This window comes from Globicephala melas, chromosome 19, assembly GCF_963455315.2.
Source record: "Globicephala melas chromosome 19, mGloMel1.2, whole genome shotgun sequence".
Classification (NCBI taxonomy): Eukaryota; Metazoa; Chordata; class Mammalia; order Artiodactyla; family Delphinidae; genus Globicephala; species Globicephala melas.
In genome coordinates, this window is record NC_083332.1 from 15,189,609 (window position 1) to 15,209,566 (window position 19,958).

Below are 19,958 nucleotides of genomic sequence, written 5' to 3' on the forward strand. Positions count from 1 at the left end.
TTTTAGCCACAGCTCAAATCCTAAATACCAGACACATGTAATAAATGTGAGACTGCCTTTACCCATAAGAATGCCTATTTGAAATCAAAGTCATACTAGAGAAAGGGAGGCATCTAGTATCTTCCTCGCTCAACATTAGAGAATTCTAACTGGATAAAATACTATCTTACTGGTCATATAAAAATGATAAATATGGAAAAGCTTATAGCCATAGCTCAAATCCTTACAACACCAGGGAATTCACAATGGATGGGAACACTTCAAATGAAATGACTGTAAGAATGATTAGTTATAACTCACTCTATACAACAGCAAAGAATTCATACTAAAGCAAGGAAGGTTGACAAGGGAACAGATGAGGCTTCAACTCTTAACTCTGGGGAAAGCTGTTTCCATGAAAGAAGTCCAACCATACCGAGATCATGATGCTAGAGAGCCTATGCGTAGGCACCCTAGTCAATAGCCCCAGCTAAGCACCAAGCCGTTATCCAGTATCATCTGCCAACTATATGAATGGGCCATCTGGGGCAAGTCAAGTCTTTAGATGACTGTAGCTGCTCTGACATCCAACTGGAACCACATGAGAGATCCACTCCCCTCTTCCCAAGCAGGAACTGCTCAGCTGAGGCTGCCTCAAATTTCTGACCCTCAAAATTAAATGGTCACATTTTAAAATTAAATTTGATGGATTAAAAGAAGGGGAAAATAATCTCTTTGTATCTGTATTATAAAAATGAAGGTAAGAATATTTGGATTCCAGGGTCAATGAGCAAAAGTGTGGTGACTATGAGGTGATCAAGGCATGAGCAAAAACTGGCCCTGAAATACAGTTGAAGTTTGGACTGTAATTTTTGTTTACAATTACATATCTAAATAACAATTCAGTGAGGAGTCCATATACATATCTTTTTTTCATCCTTATCTTTTTTTTTTTTTTCTCCTGTTCTGGTAGTAAGTTACACTCATCAACTTGATTACCAATGCAAATGTATACTTCCCAATTTTGTGAAAAAAATTAAAATAGCCCCAAAATACCAGCTGTGGACAGTGCAGAGAGAAGTAAGTCTATCTTTGAAAGATCCTGTGCAGAGTCATTTCATGAACTAAAGTGAAGATAGAAATCAAGATATAGAATCCAATGGACATAAGTACAGCCATATCCTTGTAGGAGGTACCTTTGAATGCCTTGAAGAAAGCCTAAGTGAAGTTTTGCTTTCTAACAAACGTTCAGGAAAATTAGGTCCAATAGATTTATTTTGGTATGAAACAGGATTGGGCTATATTCCAGACTCCTGTGTTAAGATTTATTTTGAAGAAGTTGGAAATGTTCTTTTTCTTTAATTTTTATGGGTCCTTATTTTATGAATTGATAAATATATGAAATGAGGATTTTCATCTAACTGATCTTTTGGTCAGTGAAGTTTGTGCAGCTCTGAGGAGTGGACATGGTTTTGGAATCCAAGTCCACTTATTCCTAAATATATACAACAAGATAGAAATTAATTTGAAAATTCATATTTTGTAGACATAACTGCAAGGTCATAGGACACAAGAGAATTAACATGGGCAAAGATTTCGTCAGTTCAAAAGAACTAGCAAAACTCCACAGAGTACATACGTGTAATGCTTTCCTTTAAAAGCAAAGGATGGGGCTTCCCTGGTGGCGCAATGGTTGAGAGTCCGCCTGCTGATACAGGGGACGCGGGTTCGTGCCCCGGTCCAGGAAGATACCACATGCCGTGAAGCGGCCAGGCCCATGAGCCATGGCCGCTGAGCCTGTGTATCCGGAGCCTGTGCTCTGCAATGGGAGAGGCCACAACAGTGAGAGGCCCACGTACCACAAAACAATAAATAAATAATAAAAGCAAAGGATGCAGCTTACCAAGAGAAAGGGTAGGCAAGCATTTGGTTGGGGGGAGTCCAGTTGCAAGCTCCCCAGTGTCCTTATTCACACAGAGACTGCACTCTTACCTCCCGACTGAACCACTAAGATCTGTGTGAATCTTGGCTCTGGGAGAGCTCAAGGCAGAAGTTCCCCACAAGGGCTTTTATGCCCCTCTGTTCACTGGTCACACAGTCAAGCCGGGTTATCTAATCGTTTTTGTGAGTAAACAAATCGACTCTGGGCTGTCTCTGAGGAAGTTTTCAACTTTAAACAGCACCTTATATATCCCTCTGCCCTTATCTCAATCAAAGTCAACATCAGACATTCAAGCATCATGGAGATAATGTTAGAGATTTTCCAGTCCAACTATAAATCAATTCCATCCTATAAACATGGTTCCTACAACTCCTATGTATTTTCTGATAATCTGTGCATGCAAATAAGCATGTCGCCTCACTTCTTGTGTCCCCAGTATCATATTGTGCATAGTGCATCTCAAACCTGAAACATTTTTGCCAGGTAATACTTGAATATCTTCACTTAATTTGTGGTCCAGAAATAGTGCCAGACTTGTCATGCCCTGCCTTATAAGTAATATACAACAGCCAAAACACAGATATCAACACTGGTCTCTATAAACTGGGGCTTCTCAGAATCATAGATGTGTGACAGTACCAAGCAGTGAAGAGGATGTGAAACAAATGGAACTCTCATACACTGCTAATGGGAATGCAATGTGGTAAAACCACTATGGAAAACAATTTGGTCATTCTTAAAAAGTTAAACATACACTTCCCATGTGACCTAGCAATCCCACTTATATTTAGCCTAGAGAAATGAAAACTTATGTTCACACAAAAACCTATTCATGAATGTCTATAGTATTATTATTTATAATCACTAAAAACTGGAAACAATCCAAATGTTTTTCAATGGATAAATGGATACACCATGGTACATCCATAAAATGGAATATTACTCAACAATAAAAATAATGAACCATTGACACATGCAACATCATGGATAAAACTAGTCTCAAAAAGTTACATACTGGGAGAAGCTTCAAGATGGCGGAAGAGTAAGACACTTCCTCCCCACAAATACATCAGAAATACATATACATGTGGAACAACTCCTACAGAACACCTACTGAACCCTGGCAGAAGACCTCAGACCTCCCAAAAGGCAAGAAACTCCCCACGTAGCTGGGTAGGGTAAAAGAAAAAAGAAAAAACAGAGACAAAGAATAGGGATGGGACCTGCACCAGTGGGAGGGAGCTGTGAAGGAGGAAAGGTTTCCACACACTAGAAGCCCCTTTGCGGGCGGAGACTGCGGGTGGCGGAGCGGGGGAGCTTCAGAGTCACTGACGAGAGCACAGCAACAGGGGTGCGGTGGGCAAAGCAGAGAGATTCCCGCACAGAGGATCGCTGCCGACCAGCATTCACCTGCCCGAGAGGCTTGTCTGCTCACCTGCTGGGATGGGTGGGGCCTGGGAACTGAGGCTCGGGCTTTGGTCGGATCCCAGGGAGAGGACTGGGGTTGGCTGTGTGAACACAGCATGAAGGGAGCTAGTGTGCCACAGCTAGTCGGGGGGAGTCTGGGAAAAAGTCTGGAGCTGCCGAAGAGACAAGAGACTTTTTCTTGCCTCTTTGTTTCCTGGTGCACGAGGAGAGGGCATTAAGAGTGCCGCTTAAAGGAGCTCCAGAGACAGGCGTGAGCTGCGGCTATCAGCGTGGACCACAGAGATGGGCGTGAGACGCTAAGGCTGCTGCTGCAGCCACCAAGAAGCCTGTGTGCAAGCAAAGGTCACTATCCACACCACCCCTCCTGGGAGCCCGTGCAGCCCGCCACTGCCAGGGTCCCGTGATCCAGGGACAACTTCCCTGGGAAAATGCATGGCACACCTCAGGCTGGTGCAACATCATGCCAGCCTATGCCACTGTAGGCATGCCCCGCATCCGTACCCCTCCCTCCCCCCAGCCTGAGTGAGCCAGAGCCCCCGAAGCAGCTTCTTCTTTAACCCCGTCCTTTCTGAGAGAAAAACAGACGGCCTCAGGCAACCTACACGCAAAGGCGGGTCCAAATCCAAAGCTGAAACACTGGGAGCTGTGCAAACAAAGAAGAGAAAGGGAAGTCTCTCCCAACAGACTCAGGAGCAGCGGATTAAATCTCCACAATCAACTTCATGTACCCTGCATCTGTGGAATACGTGAATAGACAACGAATCATCCCAAATTAACGAGGTGGACTTTGGGAGGAACTATATATATTTTTTTCCTTTATTCTCTTTTTGTGAGTGTGTATCTTTATGCTTCTGTGTGTGATTTTGTCTGTATAGCTTTGCTTTTACCATTTGTCCTAGGGTTCTGTCTGTCCATTATTTTCTTTTTTCATTTTTTTAATACTTAAAATTTTTTTCTTAATTATTTTTATTTTAATAAATTTATTTTATTTTATTTTATTTTATATTCTTCTTTTTTTCTTTATTTTCTCCCTTTTATTCTGAGCCATGCGGAGGACAGGCTCTTGGTGCTCCAGCCAGGTGTCAGGGCTGTGCCACTGAAGTGGGAGAGCCAAGTTCATGACACTGGTCCACAAGAGACCTCCTAGCTCCAAGTAATATCAAACAGAGAAAATCTCCCAGAGATCTCATCTCAACGCCAAGACCCAGCTCCACTCAACGACCAGCAAGCTACAGTGCAGGACAACCTATGCCAAACAACTAGCAAGACAGGAACACAACCCTATCCATTAGCACGGAGGCTGCCTAAAATCATAATAAGGCCACAGACACCCCAAAACACACCACCAGACGTGGACCTGCCCACCAGAAAGACAAGATCCAGCCTCATCCACCAGAACACAGGCACTAGTCCCCTCCACCAGGAAGCCAACACAACCCACTGAACCAACCTTAGCCACTGGGGAAAGACACCAAAAACAACAGGAACTATGAACCTGCAGCCTGCAAAAAGGAGACCCCAAACACAGTAAGATAAGCAAAATGAGAAGACAGAAAAACACACAGCAGATGAAGGAGCAAGATAAAAACCCACCAGAGCTAACAAATGAAGAGGAAATAGGCAATCTACCTGAAAAAGAATTCAGAGTAATGACAGTAAAGATGATCCAAACTCTTGGATATAGAATGGAGAAAATACAAGAAACGTTTAACAAGGACCTAGAAGAACTAAAGAACAAACAAACAGAGATGAACAGCACAATACATGAAAATAAAAATTCTCTAGAAGGGATCAATAGCAGAATAACTGAAGCAGAAAAACGGATAAGTGACCTGGAAGATAAAATAGAGGAAATAACTACTGCAGAGCAGAGTAAAGAAAAAAGAATGAAAAGAATTGAGGACAGTCTCAGAGACCTCTGGGACAACATTAAATGCACCAACATTCGAATTATAGGGGTCCCAGAAGAAGAAGAGAAAAAGAAAGGGACTGAGAAAATATTTGAAGAGATTATAGTTGAAAACTTCCCTAATATGGGAAAGGAAATAGTTAATCAAGTCCAGGAAGCACAGAGAGTCCCATACAGGATAAATCCAAGGAGAAACACACCAAGACACACATTACTCAAACTATCAAAAATTAAATACAAAGAACAAATATTAAAAGCAGCAATGGAAAAACAATAAGTAACACATAAGGGAATCCCCATAAGGTTAACAGCTGATCTTTCAGCAGAAACTCTGCAAGCCAGAAGGGAGTGGCAGGACATATTTAAAGTGATGAAAGAGAAAAACCTACGACCAAGATTCCTCTACCCAGGACATATTTAAAGTGATGAAAGAGAAAAATCTACAACCAAGATTACTCTACCCAGGACATATTTAAAGTGATGAAAGAGAAAAACCTACAACCAAGATTACTCTACCCAGCAAAGATATCATTCAGATTTGACGGAGAAATTAAAAGCATTACAGATAAGCAAAAGCTAAGAGAATTCAGCACCACCAAACCAGCTTTACAACAAATGCTAAAGGAATTTCTCTAGGCAGGAAACACAAGAGAAGGAAAAGACCTACAATAATAAACCCAAAACAATTAAGAAAATGGGAATAGGAACATACATATTGATAATTACCTTAAATGTAAATGGATTAAATACTCCAACCAAAAGACATAGACTGGGGCTTCCCTCGTGGCGCAGTGGTTGAGAGTCCGCCTGCCAATGCAGGGGACACGGGTTTGTGCCCCAGTCTGGGAGGATCCCATATGCCACGCAGCGGCTGGGCCCGTGAGCCATGGCCGCTGAGCCTGCGCGTCTGGAGGCTGTGCTCCACAAATGGAGAGGCGGCAACAGTGAGAGGCCCGCATACTGCCAAAAAAAAAAAAAAAAAAAAGACATAGACTGGCTGAATGGATACAAAAAAAAGACCCATATATATGCTGTCTACAAGAGACCCACTTCAGACCTAGGGACACATACAAACTGAAAGTGAGGGGACGGAAAAAGATATTCCATGCAAATGGAAATCAAAAGAAAGCTGGAGTAGCAATTCTCATATCAGACAAAATAGACTTTAAAATAAAGACTATTACAAGAGACAAAGAAGGACACTACATAATGATCAAGGGATCGATCCAAGACGAAGATATAACAATTGTAAATATTTATGCACCCAACATAAGAGCACCTCAATACATAAGGCAAATACTAACAGCCATAAAAGGGGAAATTGACAGTAACACAATCATAGTAGGGGACTTTAACACCCCACTTTTACCAATGGACAGATCATCCAAAATGAAAATAAATAAGGAAACACAAGCTTTAACTGATACATTAAACAAGATGGACTTAATTGATATTTATAGGACATTCCATCCAAAAACAACAGAATACACATTCTTCTCAAGTGCTCATGGAACATACTACAGCATAGATCATATCTTGCGTCACAAATCAAACCTTGGTAAATTTAAGAAAGCTGAAATCATATCAAGTACCTTTTCCGACCACAATGGTATGAGACTAGATATCAATTACAGGAAAAAATCTGTAAGAAATACAAATACATGGAGGCTAAACAACACACTACTTAATATCCAAGAGATCACTGAAGAAATCAAAGAGGAAATCGAAAAATACCTAGAAACAAATGACAATGAAAACACAACGACCCAAAACCTATGGGATGCAGCAAAAGCAGTTCTAAGAGGGAAGTTTACACCTATACAAGCCTATCTTAAGAAACAAGAAACATCTCAAATAAACAACCTAACCTTACACCTAAAGCAATTAGAGAAAGAAGAAAAAAAATCCAAAGTTAGCAGAAGGAAAGAAATCATAAAGATCAGATAAGGAGATGGAAGCAACCTAAGGGTCCATCATAGGATGAATGGATAAAGAAGATGTGGCACATATATACAATGGAATATTACTCATCCATAAAAAGAAACGAAATTGAGTTATTTGTAGTGAGGTGGATGGACCTAGAGTCTGTCATACAGAGTGAAGTAAGTCAGAAAGAGAAAGACAAATACCATATGCTAACACACATATATGGAATCTAAGAAAAAAAAATATCATGAAGAACCTAGGGGTAAAACAGGAATAAAGACACAGACCTACTAGAGAATGGACTTGAGGATATGGGGAGGGGGAAGGGTAAGCTGTGACAAAGTGAGAGGGTGGCATGGACATATATACACTATCAAACGTAAAATAGATAGCTAGTGGGAAGCAGCCACATAGCACAGAGAGATCAGCTCCGTGCTTTGTGACCACCTAGAGAGGTAGGATAGGGAGGGTGGGAGGGAGGGAGATGCAAGAGGGAAGAGATATGGGAACATATGTATATGTATAACTGATTCAGTTTGTTATAAAGCAGAAACTAACACACCATTGTAAAGCAATTATACTCCAATAAAGATATAAAAAAGAAAGAAGTAAATGAAAGAGTAATGAAGGAAATGATAGCAAAGATCAATAAAACTAAAAGCTGGTTCTTTGAGAAGATAAACAAAATTGACAAACAATTAGCCAGATATATCAAGAAAAAAAGGGAGAAGACTCAAATCAATAGAATTAGAAATGAAAAAGGAGAAATAACAACTGACACTGCAGAAATACAAAGGATCATGAGAGATTATTACAAGCAACTATATGCCAATAAAATTGACAACCTGGAAGAAATGGACAAATTCTTAGAAATGCACAATGTGCCAAGACTGAATCAGGAAGAAATAGGAAATATGAACAGACCAATCACAAGCACTGAAATTGAAACTGTGATGAAAAATCTTCCAACAAACAAAAGCCCAGGACCAGATGGCTTCACAGGTGAATTCTATCAAACATTTAGAGAAGAGCTAACACCTATCCTCTCAAACTCTTCCAAAATATAGCAGAGGGAGGAACACTCCCAAACTCATTCTACGAGGCCACCATCACTCTGATACCAAAACCAGACAAACATGTCACAAAGAAAGAAAACTACAGGCCAATATCACTGATGAACATAGATGCAAAAATCCTCAACAAAATACTAGCAAACAGAATCCAATAGCACATTAAACAGACCATACACTATGATCAAATGGGGTTTATTCCAGGAATGTAAGGATTCTTCAATATACGCAAATCAATCAACGTGATACACCATATTAACAAGTTGAAGGAGAACAACCATATGATCATCTGAATATATGCAGAGAAAGCTTTCGACAAAATTCAACACCCATTTATGATAAAAACCCTGCAGAAAGTAGGCACAGAGGGAACTTTCCTCAACATAATAAAAGCCATATATGACAAACCCACAGCCAACAGCATCCTCAATGGTGAAAAACTGAAACCATTTCCACTAAGATCAGGAAAAAGACAAGGTTGCCCACTCTCACCACTATTATTCAATATAGTTTTAGCCACAGCAATCAGAGAAGAAAAAGAAATAAAAGTAATCCAAATTGGAAAAGAAGTAAAGCTGTCACTGTTTGCAGATGACATGATACTATACATAAAGAATCCTAAAGATGCTACCAGAAAACTACTAGAACTAATCAATGAATTTGGTAAAGTAGCAGGATACAAAATTAATGCATAGAAATCTCTTGTATTCCTATACACTAATCATGAAAAATCTGAAAGTGAAATTAAGAAAACACTCCCATTTACCATTGCAACAAAAAGAATAAAATACCTAGGAATAAACCTACCTAAGGAGACAAAAGACCTGTATGCAGAAAATTATAAGACACTGATGAAAGAAATAAAGATGATACAAATAGATGGAGAGATATACCATGTTCTTGGATTGGAAGAATCAACATTGTGAAAATGACTCTACTACCCAAAGCAATCTATAGATTCAATGCAATCCCTATCAAACTACCACTGGCATTTTTCACAGAACTAGAACAAAAAATTTTGCAATTTGTATGGAAACACAAAAGACCCCGAATAGCCAAAGCAATCTTGAGAACGAAAAAAGGAACTGGAAGAATCAGGCTCCCTGACTTCAGACTATACTACAAAGCTACAGTTATCAAGACAGTATGGTACTGGCACAAAAACAGAAAGATAGATCAATGGAACAGGATAGAAAGCCCAGAGATAACCCCACGCACATATGGACACCTTATCTTTGATAAAGGTGGCAGGAATGTACAGTGGAGAAAGGACAGCCTCTTCAATAAGTGGTGCTGGGAAAACTGGACAGGTACATGTAAAAGTATGAGATTAGATCACTCCCTAACACCATACACAAAAATAAGCTCAAAATGGATTAAAGACCTAAATGTAAGGCCAGAAACTATCAAACTCTTAGAGGAAAACATAGGCAGAACACTCTATGACATAAATCACAGCAAGATCCTTTCTGACCCACCTCCTAGAGTAATGGAAATAAAAACAAAAATAAACAAATGGGACCTAATGAAACTTCAAAGCTTTTGCACAGCAAAGGAAACCATAAACAAGACCAAAAGACAACCCTCAGAATGGGAGAAAATATTTGCAAATGAAGCAACTGACAAAGGATTAATCTCCAAAATTTACAAGCAGCTCATGCAGCTCAATAACAAAAAAACAAACAACCCAATCCAAAAATGGGCAGAAGACCTAAATAGACATTTCTCCAAAGAAGATATACAGACTGACAACAAACACATGAAAGAATGCTCAACATCATTAATCATTAGAGAAATGCAAATCAAAACTACAATGAGATATCATCTCACACCAGTCAGAATGGCCATCATCAAAAAATCTAGAAACAATAAATGCTGGAGAGGGTGTGGAGAAAAGGGAACACTCTTGCACTGCTGGTGGGAATGTGAATTGGTTCAGCCACTATGGAGAACAGTATGGAGGTTCCTTAAAAAACTAAAAATAGAACTACCATATGACCCAGCAATCCCACTACTGGGCATATACCCTGAGAAAACCAAAATTCAAAAAGAGTCATGTACCAAAATGTTCACTGCAGCTCTATTTACAATAGCCCGGAGATGGAAACAACCTAAGTGCCCATCATCGGATGAATGGATAAAGAAGATGTGGCACATATATACAATGGAATATTACTCAGCCATAAAAAGAAACGAAATTGAGCTATTTGTAATGAGGTGGATAGACCTAGAGTCTGTCATACAGAGTGAAGTAAGTCAGAAAGAAAAAGACAAATACCGTATGCTAACACATATATATGGAATTTAAGAAAAAAAGGACGTCATGAGGAACCTAGGGGTAAGGCAGGAATAGAGGTGCAGACCTCCTAGAGAGCGGACTTGAGGTTATGGGGAGGGGGAAGGGTGAGCTGTGACAGGGCGAGAGAGGGTCATGGACATGTACACACTAACAAACGTAGTAAGGTAGATAGCTAGTGGGAAGCAGCCGCATGGCACAGGGATATTGGCTTGGTGCTTTGTGACAGCCTGGAGGGGTGGGATGGGGAGGGTGGGAGGGAGGGAGACGCAGGAGGGAGGACATATGGGAACATGTGTTTGTGTGTGACTGATTCACTTTGTTGTAAAGCAGAGGCTGGCACACCATTGTAAAGCAATTATACCCCAATAAAGATGTTTAAAAAAAAAAGCATCAAATTATAAAGGAAGATAGCAAAGAAAGGAAAAAGGGGACACACAAAAAATGAAAACAATGAACAAAATGTCAATAAAAAGACCTTACCTATCAATAATTACTTTAAATGTAAATGAAATAAATTATTTAATCCAAAGATAGTAGAGTAGCTGAATCAATCAGTAGTGTAGTTGAAGGGATTGAAAAAGAGATCCAACTTTTTGCTACCAACAAGAGACTCACTTTAAGGATATCCAAAGGCTGAAAGTGAAAGGATGGAAAGAGATATCCTATGCAAATGGTAACCAAAAGAGAGCTGGGATGGCTATACTTATATCAGACAAAATAGACTTTCAGTTGGAATCTGTCACAGAGAATAAAAAAGGTCACTATTATGATGTGGCCAATTCATAAAGAAGATATAATAATTGTAAATATATATGCACCAAACAGCTGGGCACTTAAATATATAAGGCAAATATTAACAGAACTGAACGGAGAAATAAACAGTAATACAGTATTAGTAGGGAACTTCAATACCCCATTATCAACAATGGATAGTTCATCCAGACAGAAAACACTACAGAACAAATGAATATAATGGACATACATAGAACATTCCATCCAACAGCAGCAGAATACATATTTTTTCTCAAGCACACACGGAACATTCTCCAGGATAGATCATATGTTATGGCACAAGTCTTAACACATTTAAGAAGACTGAAATCATATCAAGTATCCTTTTGACCACAATATTATGAAAATAAAAATCATTAACAGGAGGAAAATTGGAAAATTCACAAATACATGAAAATTAAACACACTCTTTAACAAGCAATGGATCAGAAATCAAAAGGGAAATCAAAAAGTATCTTGAGAAAAATGAAAATAGAAGCAAAACATACAAAAGCAGATGGGCTAAAGCAAATGCAGTTTCAAGAGGGAAGTTTATAGAGATAAAAGCCTATATTTTTTTAAAAAAAAGAAAGATCTTAAGTAAACTACCTAACTTAATGCCTTAAGAAACTAGAAAAAAGAATGAAGGCCAAAATCTGCAGGTGGAAAAAAGATAACATTAGAGCAGATATAAATGACACAAAGACTAGAAAGACAATAGAAAAGATCAATAAAACTTTTCCTTTGAAAAGATGAAGTTGAAAAACTTTTAGCTAGTCTAATCAAGTAAAAAAAGAAAGATAGGGCTTCCCTGGTGGCGCAGTGGTTGAGTGTCCGCCTGCTGATGCAGGGGACACGGGTTCATGCCCAGGTCCGGGAAGATCCCACATGCTGCGGAGCGGCTGGGCCTGTGAGCCTTGGCCACTGAGCCTGTGCTCCGCAACGGGAGAGGCCACAACAATGAGAGGCCCGCATACCGCAAAAAAAAAAAAAAATAAAAAGATAGGACTCAAATAAATAATGTTATAAACAAGAGAGAAGAGTTCCAATATTGCAGAGCAGGCAATGAAGAATTTGGAGCAGAAAGGCAGTAAATAGTTGGTACAGTATTTATAAATCCCTCTAATACATTAAAATTAAATAAAAGTAGGCTAAAATGTGGACTGATTAGAACATGATGAATCATGGATTATGATTAATCCACTTTTGTCCAAAGAATTTTTAAAATTTAATTCCTGGAAGAATACAAAAGAAGTGACAGCTATAGTTACCCCTGTGTAGGGAAAGCAGATGGTTATAGGACTAGATATTAGGGAAGATTTTATTTTCACATTATTTTGGGTAATTTTTGAACTTTTATAGTATCTGCTTTTATTTCCCATTTTTTTAAACTACAAAATTAATGTAACAACAGAACAGACACACACTTTCATGGTTGGGAATCTACCAATAGAAACATAAGAATGACAATCTAAGAATGTTTATTGCACGATCATTTCTGGTGAAAAAGAAGTAGAAACAATTTGAATGTCTACAGTAGGGAATGGCTCAAAATACTGGCATACATCCCATAGTAGAAATATTCTGAAACTTTAGAAAGAATGAGTCAGATTTACAGTATTGGCCTGGGAAAATGTCCATGATTATTTAAGTGTAAAGGGCAAAATGCCACGAAATATGTCATTATAGGGGGTAAATCCTTTCACAGACATGCAATAAAGCCTTCATATGTGCAGATATGTTCGAGCACGAAGAAAGAAGCAACACACATACATATTGGTTATTTCAGGGATTTGTGGGAGGGGAAGAAATTGTTTTCATTTTATTTCTGCCCCACTTCACTGGTTTCAGTGAAAACAAATAGTTTTATAAAATTTATTTCCAGTATTGATCATTACAATAATTCATAAATAGCACTGATACCAGAGCAATTTTTTCCTTTTAATAACTTTTCCATTTTCCCACTTGAAAAAAAAAAGAGTTCAAAGATTACTAAAATAAATTAATACTAATGAAACCCAGTATTTTACCAACATTTTCCTTAAAGAAGAAAAAAGTATATCCCCCAAAATAATTTCATGATACTAGACTAGGATGGGGAGAGAGGAAAACTTACTGAAGTCTCAACAGTATGAAGTGTCTGATGTACATTAAATTGTAAGCCATGGTTAATGGCCTTCCCACATTCATATGGTTTCTTCCCAGAATGAATTCTCTGATGGTGTGAGAAGCTTGAATGATAGCTAAAGGTCTTTCCACATTCCTTACATTCAAACGGCTTCTCACCAGTATGAATTCTCTGATGTTGAATAAGGTGTGAATGAAGTCTAAAGGCCTTACCACATATACATTCATGAGGTTTCTCACCAGTGTGAATTCTCTGATGTCTTTTGAGGTGTGAGCACTGCCTAAAAGCCTTCCCACATTCCTTACACTCATAGGGTTTCTCACCAGTATGAATCCTCCAATGTACAGTAAGTTGTAAGCCATCACAAAAGGCCTTCCCACATTCACTACATTCATAAGGTTTTTTGCCGGAATGAATTTTCTGATGGTGAGAGAAGCTTGAGTGATAGCTAAAGGCCTTTCCACATTCTCTACATTCATAGGGTTTCTCACCAGTGTGAATTCTCTGGTGTATTGTAAGGTGTGATCGATGTCTGAAAGTCTTTCCACATTCTTTACATTCATAGGGTTTCTCACCAGTATGGAGTCGCAGATGTTCAGTAAGTTGAAAGCCACGAATAAAAGGCTTCCCACATTGCTTACATTCATAGGGTTTTTCACCAGTATGAAGTCTCTGATGTTGAGTAAGCTGTGATCGCTGCCTAAATGCCTTCCCACATTCCTTACATTCATAAGGTTTCTCACCAGTGTGAATTCTCTGATGTAGAATAAGTTCTGAGCCATAATTAAAGGTCTTCCCACATTCTTTACACTCATAGGGTTTCTCATGACTATGAAGTCTCTGACTTATGGTAGGGGATGATTGATGCCTGAAAGTCTTTCCACATTCTTTATATTCAAAGGGTTTCTCACCAGTATGGAGGTGCAGATGTTCAGTAAATTGAAAGCCACAAATAAAAGCCTTCCCACATTGCTTATATTCATAGGGTTTTTCACCAGTATGAAGTCTCTGATGTTGAGTAAATTGTGATAGCTGCATAAAGGCCTTCCCACATTCCTTACATTCTTTGGGTTTCTCACCAGTGTGAATTCTCTGATGTAGAATAAGTTCTGAGCCATAATAAAAGGCCTTGCCACATTCTTTACATTCATAGTGTTTTTCACCTTTATGAATTCTCAAATGTTGTTTAAGTTGTGAGCAATGAATAAAGGACTTCCAACATTCCTTACATTCATTGCACTTGTTACTATTTTGAATTCTCTGTTGTTTAGTAAGGTATGATGTATCAACAGTTTCTGCACATACCTTACATTCAGAAAGTTTTTCTTTAGAATGAGTTTTGTGAGGACTAAAGAATAAATTGTAACTGAAGTTTTTTCTACATTCTTTACATTCAAAGATTTTCTGTCTATTATAAAATTCCTGAGTGAACAAAATATGTTGGCTAAAAATGGGCATGCATTCATGGTTGATAATAAACTGCCTGAAATAGCCCTTCTGTTTTCCCTGTTGTCTCTCAAACTGACTTTTGCATGCCCAAATATCTCTGAAAATGGATTTCTCAGGACTATGGCTTTTAAATGGTCCCATGATAGCCCATTGGGATGATTCTGTCTCATAAATGTTTCTTTTTGGAGATAACTTCTTGGCCTCACACTTGGACACCAAGTCTGAAAGATAAGAAACACATTTTAATTGCTAGTTTTGTGTTACAAGAGAATTGAAATACCTCTGGTAGAAAAGAGAGAGAATTGAAAATAAATACCATCATGCAATTGAATGAAAATAGAGTAAGGAGAATGCAAAGAAATGAAAGCTCATGAAAGAAAAGTGAGGGAGTTAATTAACAAGTCAAGTCAGTGGTTCTGAAATTTTGATCCACATCAGAATCGCCTTGGGAATTTGTTGCAATTATGGATGTTTACAAAACATTCTAGATCACCTGAATCAGAGTCTACGAGAGTCTGTATATTTTAACACTCTCCACCAGGCCAAAGGATTATGTGATATCTGCTAGTTGTCCCCAAACATCTATTATTCCCCTTTTGTACACTGATTGAACCCTTGGTTTTTAGTTGAGAACAGGCTGCCCAATATAAACATTGCACTTCCCAGGACCCTTTGCAGCAGAATATGCCATGTAACTGGATTCTGCCAAAAGAAATGCAGAAGTATTATGTAGTAGCTTCTGAGAAGTTTTTTAATTTTTAAAAAATTTTATTTATTTATTTTTGACTGCCTTGGTCTTCGTTACTGCCATGGGCTTTTTCTAGTTGTGGTGAGCAGGGCCTACTCTTTGTTGCAGTGCACAGACTTCTCATTTCGGTGGCTTCTCTTGTTGCAGAGCACAGGCTCTAGGTGTGTGGGCTTCAGTAGTTGTGGAATGCGGGCTCAGCAGTTGTGGCTCGCGGGCTCTAGAGCGCAGGCTCAGTAGCTGTGGCGCACGGGCTTAGCTGCTCTGCGGCATGTGGGATCTTCCCAGACCAGGGATCGAACGCGTGTACCCTGCATCGGCAGGTGGATTCTTAACCACTGCACCACCAGGGAAGTCCTGAGAACTTTAAGAGTAAGCTTGCCCACACCCTATATCTGTTATTCTTCTGATTCCTCAGCAAAGCCAGCTGCAATGTGCATTTGATGTCATGTCTGTCACAGATGATTTTGCAGAACAGAGTTGCCACTCCAGCCTGGACTTTAATGAAAGAGAAGATTAACCCTCTAAATAGTTTAAACTACAATTATTTGGGGGTCTCTGTCACATACAGCCAAACCTATATCCAAACTAATACAGCCTTCCATTGAACTGTTTGAGACCAACAGCTACATAAAGCATTCTATGCTAACGCAATTTATTTTTCCATTTTCCTAATGATGATCATTTGGGTTGTTTCCAGTTGTTGGCTATTATGGTTAGTACTGCTATCAACATCCATGCACATTTCTTTTGGTGGAAACAGGACTCCTTTCTTCTAGGTGTGAAATTACTGCATCAGATGATATGCATTTGTTCAGCTTCAGTTGACACTATGCAACAGTTTTCTAATTTACAATTCCATCACACTCTAAAAGAGTTCCTGTTCTTCATATCCTCAGCAACACTTGTAATTGTCAATCTTCTTTTAAGCATCCTGGCAGATGTGTTGTGATATTGGATTGTGGTTTAATTTGTAATTTTGCAGGCTGAATACTTTGCCATATGTTTATTGGCCAACTGGATATCTTCTTTAATAAATTGCCTATGCAGGTGTTTTGTCCATTTTTATTAATTTTTGGGGCAATAAAATACATACAAAATCCACCATTTTAACCATTTTGAAGCATACAATTCAGTAACTTATAGTACATTCCCACTGTTGTGCAACCATCCGATCCCTAATTCCAGAATATTTTCATCATGCCAGAAAGAAACCTCACACCCATGATCATGTTCTATTCTCCTCTCTGCCCTGCCCCCAGCAACAACCAATCTGCTTTATGTCTCTGAAATTGTCAAGAAATTTCATAAACACGAAATCATACAATATGTGACCTTTTGTGTCTGTTCTCACTCAGTATATTTTCAAGGTTCAGTGATGCTGTAGCACATATCAGTACTTCATTTCTTTTTACGGCTGAGTTATATTTTATTGTACAGATAACCATATTTTGTTTATCCATTCTCCAGTTGAGGGACATCTGGGTAGTTTCTGGGTTGTATTTTTCTTTTTGATTTGTAGGAATTCTTAATTTATTCTGGATATAACCAACTACATAATGCGAGTATCTTTTCCCACTCTGGGGCTGGCCCTTTCTCTCTCCTAATACTATGTTTTGGTAAAAAGAAATTCTTAATTTTAAGATAGTCTAATCCCAAGTTCATAAAAATATACTCATATAATCTTCCAGAAGCTTTTACTATTTTACCTTTCATATTTAGATCTATAATCCACCTAGTGGATTATAGAAATCACTATGAGGTAGAAATCAAGACTCTTATTTTTCAATAGATATCAGCACCACTTACTGAAAAGACCATCCTTTCCCTGACTCTGTGTTATATCAAATGACTTTGTATGTTAGTCATTTTCTCTGTAATCCACTCCAATAAATATTTCAACTCCCATAGCTCTGTTGAAACATTTCTAGCTAAAGTAACTAACAAAATTACTTTACCAAAATCAGTGCTCAAATGCCAGTCAACACTCTATTTGACTCATTAGTAGCATCTGACACAACTGATCAATCCCTTTGCTTCCTGTATACCATATTCTCCTGGTTATCCTCCTACCTCTCTACTTATATTCAGTTCCCCTTAATGAATTCTCCTCCACTTCCTGACCTCTCAATGTTGGAATGTCCCAGAACTCAGGCTCTGGCCAGCCCTCAATCTACACTCTTTCCCTTAATAGCAGTCTGGCTTAAATACCAATAATATAATGCTAAGTCTTAAATTTATACCTCTAAAAAATTTTTTTTAATTATGATAAAATACACATAACATAAAATTTACTATCTTACCCACTTTTAAGTGTTTAGTGCAGTAGTGTTAATTATGTGCATACTGTTGTGCAACGAATCTCCAGAACTTTTTCACCTTGCAGAACTGAAACTCTGTACCCATTAATAACTCCCCATTCTTCCCTCTTCCAGTTCCTGGCAACCACCATTCTACTTTCTGTTTCTATGGATTTGACTACTCTAGATACCTCATATCACTGGAGTCATACAGTATTTGTTGTTTTTCTGAATGTGACTGACTTATTTCACTTAGCATAATGTCCTCAAGGTTCATTCATGTTGCAGCCTGTGTCAGGATTACACACACACACACACACACACACGACCACCACACCACATTTTGTTTCTTCATTTGTTTGTTGATGAAACCTAGATTGCTTCCACCTTTTGGCTACTGTATGTAATGTTGCTAAGAACATGTGTGTACAAGTATCTGTTTAAGTTGGTAATTCTAGTTATAATTTTTTGAGGAACCACCATACTCTTTTCCCACAGTGGCTGAACTATGTTACACTCCCACCAGCACAAGGGTTTCAGTTTCTCCACTGCCTCACCAATACTTGTTATACTTGTTTTTTGACTGTAACCATCCTAATGGGTGTGAGGTGATATTTCACTGTGGTTTGGATTTGCATTTCCCCAGTGGCTAGTGATGTTGAGCATAGTTTCATGTGTTTGCTGGTCATTTACATATCTTTTTTGAAGAAATATCTATTCAAATCCTTTTCTCATTTTTAAAATTGAGTTGTTTGTTTTTCTTGTTTTTGGTAGGAGTTCTTTATATATTCTGGATATTAACCCCTTATCAGATACGTGACTTACAAAATATTTTTTCCTATTCCATAGGTTGCATTTTCACTTTATTGTGTCCTTTGATGTCTATACTTCTAGCTTTTATCTTACCCCTAAGCTCCACATTTATCACCTAATTGCCTAGTTGAAATCTTCATGTAAATATATAATAAGTACCTCAACCATAACATGTCCAAAGAGAACTTGCAAATCCCTTTTTTAGATTCATTCATACTCCAGCTTAACCCATCTTAGTAAATGCAACCATCTTTTACCAATAGGTTAAGCCAAAAGCCTAGTTTTTTTGTTCTTACTCAACTTACAGTCTATTAGCAAGCATGGTCAACTTGTTCTTTAATATATATATAATGACATAATCATTTATCAGCACCACTTCTATTACAGTCTAAGCTACCATTGTTATACTACTGCAGTAACTCTCAAATTGGTCTCCTGCTCTCTTTCTTGTTCCACTAAACACATCATATCTTAGTGACAACACATAACTTTTGCTCTCAAATGCCTCTAATAGTTTCCCATCACATTTAGGAAAAAAATATAATGCTCTATAAGGTCCCCTCTTACCAAAACGTGTAGGATGCAACTAAAGCCACATTTAGAGGAAAATCTATGGCCTTAAATGCAAATAGAAAAAAGAAATTCTTAAAGTCAATCACCTAAACATCTATTTCAAGAAGTTAGAAGAAGAATAGCAAACTGAGACCTCAAAAAGTAGAATAAAGTAAAAAACAAAGATAGGCAGAATAAATAAAACAGAAACAAATATATAATAGGATTTCTGGCAAGACTGGCCAAGAAAAATAGACTACCTTACAGATTAAATGTTAATTACAAAGAAAAAAAATACAATGGAGTAACCTGGCAAACACCACCCAAACCAAGTGATCAAAGGTAACAACACTAATAATGGGACAGAATGACATTATGTGCCTCCGTAAATAATACACTGAGAAAGATAGGTCACCAATGAAATAATCCTACCAAAAATGTATAGCCTGAGTTTAATCTGGAAGAACCTACAAATATTCTCTAATTGAAGGACATTCTATAAAAGTGGCCAGTATTCTTCAAAAATACCAGCCATAAAATCCAAAGAAAGGCTGAGGAACTTTTCAGATTAAAGTAAAGAGAAATGTAATGTGAGATCCTGAGTCAAGTGAAAAGGACAATATTTGGAAAATTAGTGGAATATAATA

General features: G+C 38.2%; 2 protein-coding genes across 5 annotated transcripts in view; both read right to left on the reverse strand.

The window, feature by feature from the left end:
- Positions 1-19,958, reverse strand: part of ZNF260 (zinc finger protein 260) — a 210,170-nt gene that overhangs the window by 158,446 nt on the left and 31,766 nt on the right. The gene's annotated exons all lie outside the window — the stretch shown is intronic.
- The window catches only part of ZNF461 (zinc finger protein 461), a 38,834-nt gene continuing 31,813 nt past the window's right edge, over positions 12,938-19,958 (reverse strand). For all 3 annotated transcript variants that reach the window (XM_030874628.3, XM_030874627.3, XM_030874624.3), the window contains one exon: positions 12,938-15,122. In XM_030874628.3, coding sequence (XP_030730488.1) covers positions 13,414-15,122 — 1,709 coding nt within the window. In that variant the 3' untranslated portion in view covers positions 12,938-13,413. The remainder of the gene's footprint in view (positions 15,123-19,958) is intronic.